This window comes from Convolutriloba macropyga, unplaced genomic scaffold, assembly GCF_964194025.1.
Source record: "Convolutriloba macropyga unplaced genomic scaffold, txConMacr16.3 SCAFFOLD_6698, whole genome shotgun sequence".
Classification (NCBI taxonomy): domain Eukaryota; kingdom Metazoa; phylum Xenacoelomorpha; order Acoela; family Convolutidae; genus Convolutriloba; species Convolutriloba macropyga.
This window is the reverse complement of record NW_027449350.1, coordinates 162-6,000: the sequence shown is the minus strand read 5'-3', so window position 1 is coordinate 6,000 and position 5,839 is coordinate 162. Positions and strand designations below refer to the sequence as shown.

Sequence of the window (5,839 nt, the reverse complement as noted above, 5' to 3'; positions counted from 1 at the left end):
CTCAAAAAGAAGATAAAAGACAGACCAAAAAAGAAACTTATACTTTTCATTAAGGGCTCAGCTGTTGAATTTTGATTAAGAATCTGTATTACTTATTACTGTTTCCATTAGCTGCTCTTAAATAGCATTCAATTAGAGTGACAAGCACTCATTTGACCTTATCTCTTTGAATTAAAGCAAAGAAAAGTCATTCAGAGTGAGGAAGTCATTTTTAAGAGTGAGTTAAGTCACGTTTGACCAACAATTTAATCACGCAAATGAATAATAAAAAAAACTAGCTTCACTAAGAGTGAAAAATGACGTCACGCACGCAATTCAGTTGAAATTGCATGAACGATTGAACAAAAAGCAGATTTTAAGTGGTTGTGACGTCATATGGACTTAACAAAAATCTTGACGACAAAATAAATAAACATACCCGGCAGATTGCCGGAAAATAGCCGCCGTTGATTCCAATAAGCATGATTGGGATTGAAATAACAGAAGATATTGAAAAAAAAGATTTTTGTACAAAAACATTTTTTAAGTCCGATTTATTTTGATGGCATTTCGTAGTTGAACATACTTCTGTTTCTTAGAGAGAGGCTACAGGGGCTACTATCAATAACAATAAGCATTAGAGAGAGGTAACTAATACTTATAGGAACGACGTTCAAATAGCGGGCATCTAAAATTGGGCTTTATGGGTTTATCCCGTTTCTATTTCTGACTTCAATTTTTTATACTGACTCTGTTCATTTTGAATTGCTTTGCTGAGCAACTGATGTTCAAAATCACTTTTAGCAGAATGAGAGAAGAGAGAAACTAGCCTAGAGAAGTCAAAAAGATTTCACGCAAAATGCTGAAAAGGCGGCAAAATGAGGTAAAGCGAAACATTTTTTTATTCGACGAAAAAAAAAATAGGAGCGCTATAATAGCCGGCTGAGAAGATGAGGGCGGCTATTAAAAAAACAAAGAGAAGGCCAATAATAGCCTCAGCTATCGCTTCGCGGCTATTAATAAAATAGCGTGTTTTTAGCGATCGCTTGTTTGAACATAGCCACGGGGGGCACCGGGGGGGGGGGGGGGGGGGTTGATGGTCATTGAGGGAGAAGAGGGGTGGGCAATATTGGGGCGGGGGGGCACAGCGAGGGTGTCTTCAACCTCTAAGAACCACCCTTCACACCATAAGTATAAGTCTCGAAAACAGTTTGAGCTGGAGCTGAAACAGAATTGAAAGGCTCTGAGAGCACTTAATGCCCGTTGGGCGCTACTTGTCTATCCCGTTTTTGAGGACGAAAAGTCAAAAGCGTCAGAAGAAAAATCGTTCAAGCGAAAAATGGCATAAAAAAACCGACAGGACTAATATAATTGCTTCAAACTTCGTTTGAGAGCATTTAAACATTCAGTTAACGACGAACATAAACCAGAATCTAAAGAGGCCGCGAAAAAAATGTTCGAATCTGTCAAACCATACGAACTTCGAATGAAACATACGAATGTCTGAATGAAATGTAAAATTATGCGCACAAGTACAACTTGAGCACAAGTTTACAGCGCAGAATATGAAGGCTCGACGAAAGAATCTTACTTGGCAGGCAATGTGACAATTGATTTTTGGAAGTTCTCGTTGGCGAGAAGGAGAACTCGGCAAATGACAGCAAATCCAGACTGTTCTCGGAAGCAGTTGCGGTCAGCGTCCCCAGCACTCTGAAAAGAGCAAAAAGCACCAATTGAAGGCCTCTATTAAAACAAGGAATACTAATCACGTTTTCTTCTTTTAAAAACAATTTAATAAAATTCAAACATTGATGATGGTATTCAACTCAACGTTTTAAATGTGAATTTAGGTATCAAAAAAGAACCGGCCAAACTAACTTCCAATTGTTTGATGTTGACTGTCTTCGCAAACATCCGATCAAGTTCTCCCAATGACCGATCTAGCACCGACACTTTATTTTCAGGCCAAGTACCAGAGCTGGGTGCAGATATCAACTTGTTGATTTCTTTCAGATTTTTCTGGATTTTTGACTTGTTTTCGCTCGACCTTTCGAACAAACTTCTGTCTTTTGAATCCGAATTGGCCAATTGCAACTCGAACTCTTTGGCACGTTGGTTCATTCTTGTTTTCACCTTCTTCAACTTCTTCTTCATATTGTCGAGCCTCTCTTGTAGTTTCTTATCATCTGCTGCATTTGTCTTCTGCTCTTGCACTTCTTTTGGCAAAATATCACCTATGTACTTGCTGTTCAGCCGCTCCTGTAACATTCATGAGATTCAATGAAATCATACCTCTCAGTTACAAACAAGTTGCAGTTAATCTCTACCAAAAACTAAAGTTAACCTAGCATATACCTAGCAAAACATCCACGAATAAAGATCATCTCTAATTTGAATTGAACATAGCCGGCATATTGCCGGAATAGCTGCGAAAGAACATACTTGCGTGCCGTATAAAAGAGATAGAAACAGATACAGATATAAGTTGAAAAAGTTATCGACGCCGCTCTAAAAGCTATGTACAAAAATAAAGCAATAAATTAATAAAGCTTGTTGTAATTCGTTGCGCAGAAGCCTTTTCATTGGGGACCTTTATTACACATATGAGTTCCTTTGACCTTAAATTAATTCAAAATAAACTTAAGTTTTAAAGTGCAAAAGTAATTTTATTGAGTATCAGACAAAATAGAGCATCAGACGACGAAAAAAACATAGCAGGACAAGTGCTGACATACAATTCAAAGAATTTTCATTGATTAAACATACCCGGCAGATTGCCGGAAAATAGCCGCCGTTGATTCCAATAAGCATGACTGGGATTGAAATAACAGAAGATATTGAAAAAAAAAAGATTTTCGTACAAAAACATTTTTTTTAAGTCCGATTTATTTTGATGGCATTTCGTAGTTGAACATACTTCTGTTTCTTAGAGAGAGGCTACAGGGGCTACTATCAATAACAATCAGCATTAGAGAGAGGTAACTAATACTTATAGGACCGACGTTCAAATAGCGGGCATCTAAAATTGGGCTTTATGGGTTTATCCCGTTTCTATTTCTGACTTCAATTTTTTATACTGACTGTTCATTTTGAATTGCTTTGCTGAGCAACTGATGTTCAAAATCACTTTTAGCAGAATGAGAGAAGAGAGAAACTAGCCTAGAGAAGTCAAAAAGATTTCCCGCAAAATGTTGAAAAGGCGGCAAAATGAGGTAAAGCGAAACATTTTTTATTCGACGAAGTAAAAAAAATAGGAGCGCTATAATAGCCGGCTGAGAAGATGAGGGCGGCTATTAAACAGAAAAATAGACCTAGAACGGACTATTAGTGAATTGAGAAAACCATTTCTAAAAAAAACAGATAAAATAAAAAAACCAATGTAAAAATGCCGCATGTGAACAAAAACCACAAGCGAGATAAAGAATTTTTGTTCAAACACCGTTTTCTCACTCTACTTTAAAATTAGAGCGAAAAAATTTCACGCCGCAAAAATTACTCGCTTTTTCGCTCCACTTCCTGGTTCAGCGTGACCAAAATCACTACTCCAATTTGACTTCAAAAATCATGAAAATGTATGAACAGATCTTAAAAAAAGACAGCGCCCCAGTAAAATTCGAATTCTTTGAATTGTAAAACATAACCGGCAGATTGCCGGAAAATAGCCGCGATAGACGCTTGGGGCCTTCCATGAATTGAAACAACAAGAGATTAGATAGACAGATCGACCCCCAGTCCTTTAATAGACCACTAGACTTTTTGGGTTAGCTTTGGACTGTCATTTTTATGAGACACATAAGCTCTATAAAGAGAAACCCCTAATAGAGCTTTTCAAAATTAGGATCTCTTCCGTTTGTGACCCCTCAGCTTAGTGGGCTTATATTGTTTGCACCCCTCAGATGCACGTGCAATATTTTTTACATAATGACTTACTATGTAATGGCACGTGCTCTGTAACTGGGGGCGCATAACGTACTGGGGGCACAAACGGAGAAGATCCCAAAATTAATATTCATACTCAAAAAGTCAAGACTCTAATAATCAAGAATTAGGGCATATATGTTTGGCACTACTTAGATGCACACTATTGACCTTTAACAAGTAAATGTTCATAAAATTTAAAGTTCCTTAAGTGAGTTCAGAAGTCATTTTTTAGTGAGGTAAGTCATTGAAAAAGTCAATTCCAAGAAGTCAGGGTAAGACGAAAAAAAAATCTTTTAGACGAAGTAAAAAACATAGCAGGACAAGTCCTGACGTACAATTCAAAGAATTTTCATTGACTAAACTGAAAAACTAGACTTAGAATGGACTATGAGTGAATTGAGAAAACCATTTTTTAAAAAATCAGATCAAAAAATAGGAATAAAAACAGAAAATCAATGTCAAAATGCCGCATGTGAACAAAAAAACCACTAGCGAGAAATTAAAATTTAATTCAAACAAAAAAATTAGGCCTATAATGAGCTGTGAATGGATTGGGAAAACCATTTAGAAAAAATCCGATCCAAAAGATCGAAAAAAACAGAGTAAAAATCAGAGTGAAATTGCCGCATGTGAACAAAAAATCACTACCGAGAAACCGAATTTTTGTTCAAACACCGTTTTCTCACTCTACTTTAAAATTAGAGCGAAAAAAATTCACGCCGCAAAACCACTCGCTTCTTCGCTCCATTTCCTGTTTCGGCGTGACCAAAATCACTACTCAAATTTGACTTCAAAAAATCATGAAAATGTGTGAACAGATATTAAAAAAAAAGACAGCGCCCCAATACAATTCAAATTCTTTGAATTGTAAAATTAGAAGCGCTATAATAGCCGCCTGGAATTGAGGACGCGGCTATTTAAAAAAAACCAAGAGCACCGCAATATAACTCCGCTCAGCTTACAGCTTCGCAGCTATAAAAACTTTGCAAAAGCCATTTAGATTTTGCAAAAAATGCATTGTTGCAAAAAAGTAAAAAGTTGAAATCATTTTTTCTTTAGAAGAGATTAAAAACCACTGCACTTAGTTAGTAGATCTTTCTTTAAACAGCTGAAATTTATAAAGCATGTTCTCACCACTTCTTCCTCAGTTACAGGTTCGGTTCTGTTAAGTTCTTTCCCGATAGCCTCTAGATGCTTCTTCCCTTTCTTGTGACTCGTCAAATGCACCTCGGATTTCAACTAAAAATAGCAGCAACCAATCCCACAAATATTGTATCGCTTCTAGCAGCCTGATCTGTGCACAAATCATGCCTACGTAATCTACCTTACGCAATTCTGTTAAGTTTTGCCTTACGTAATCTGATTATTGCTCTCAATCTTAACAGTGCAATGGAACAAATCACAGTTTATAGTACATTCCCCGTTAATCTGTGAAATATAGCACGCACTATTGGGGGATTAAAGTTTATGCCTGCTAAGGTGCGAGTGGGAAAAAAGAATAAATCAGAAAATTTCAATGTCCATCATTTTGAAGGGTCTAACCAGCCTTTCTGGACGTGAACGGAAATACGAAGTACTGAGCAGACGACAGTTCCAAAATTAAGGAAGTCGATATATTGCCTCTAAGTTGGAGGAAAAAATACCCATAACCACACTCGCAATTAACACAACCGAATAAATATTGATTTGCAAAGAAAACTTTTCAACTTACGAACAATATTGACTTTGTAGCCAGACAAACTCGTGTTTCTTCATGAGAGTATACCGGGAATGGTGTCAAAACCAATTAACATTAGATCTGGTAATAAAAACTGATTAGAACAAAGCTCAAAAGGGGGGATTAAAAACTGGGTTTCATGGATTTATCCCGTTTCTACCTCTGATTCTGTTTTTGGTTCATTTTAGATTGTTCTGCTGAAACTGCTGTTTAAAAGCACTA

The 5,839-nt window shown here is 36.8% G+C and overlaps 1 protein-coding gene across 1 annotated transcript; it reads right to left on the bottom strand.

Moving 5' to 3' along the window:
* Positions 1-1,562: 1,562 nt before the first annotated feature.
* On the bottom strand, positions 1,563-5,548 carry LOC142354977 (S phase cyclin A-associated protein in the endoplasmic reticulum-like). Its single transcript, XM_075407298.1, has 3 exons — positions 5,035-5,548; positions 1,858-2,238; positions 1,563-1,689 (listed from the first exon to the last, which is right to left on the bottom strand). The coding sequence occupies exons 2-3, from the start codon at positions 2,131-2,133 to the stop codon at positions 1,567-1,569; spliced, it is 399 nt and encodes a 132-aa protein (XP_075263413.1). The 5' UTR covers positions 2,134-2,238; positions 5,035-5,548; the 3' UTR covers positions 1,563-1,566.
* Positions 5,549-5,839: the final 291 nt, after the last annotated feature.

Coding starts and splice junctions, on each gene's coding strand:
- LOC142354977 (XM_075407298.1), bottom strand. CDS start 2,133: ATGAAGAAGAAGTTGAAGAAGGTGAAAACAAGAATGAACCAACGTGCC. Junction 1,690..1,857: donor TCAACATCAAACAATTGGAA/GTTAGTTTGGCC, acceptor TGCTCTTTTCAG/AGTGCTGGGGACGCTGACCG.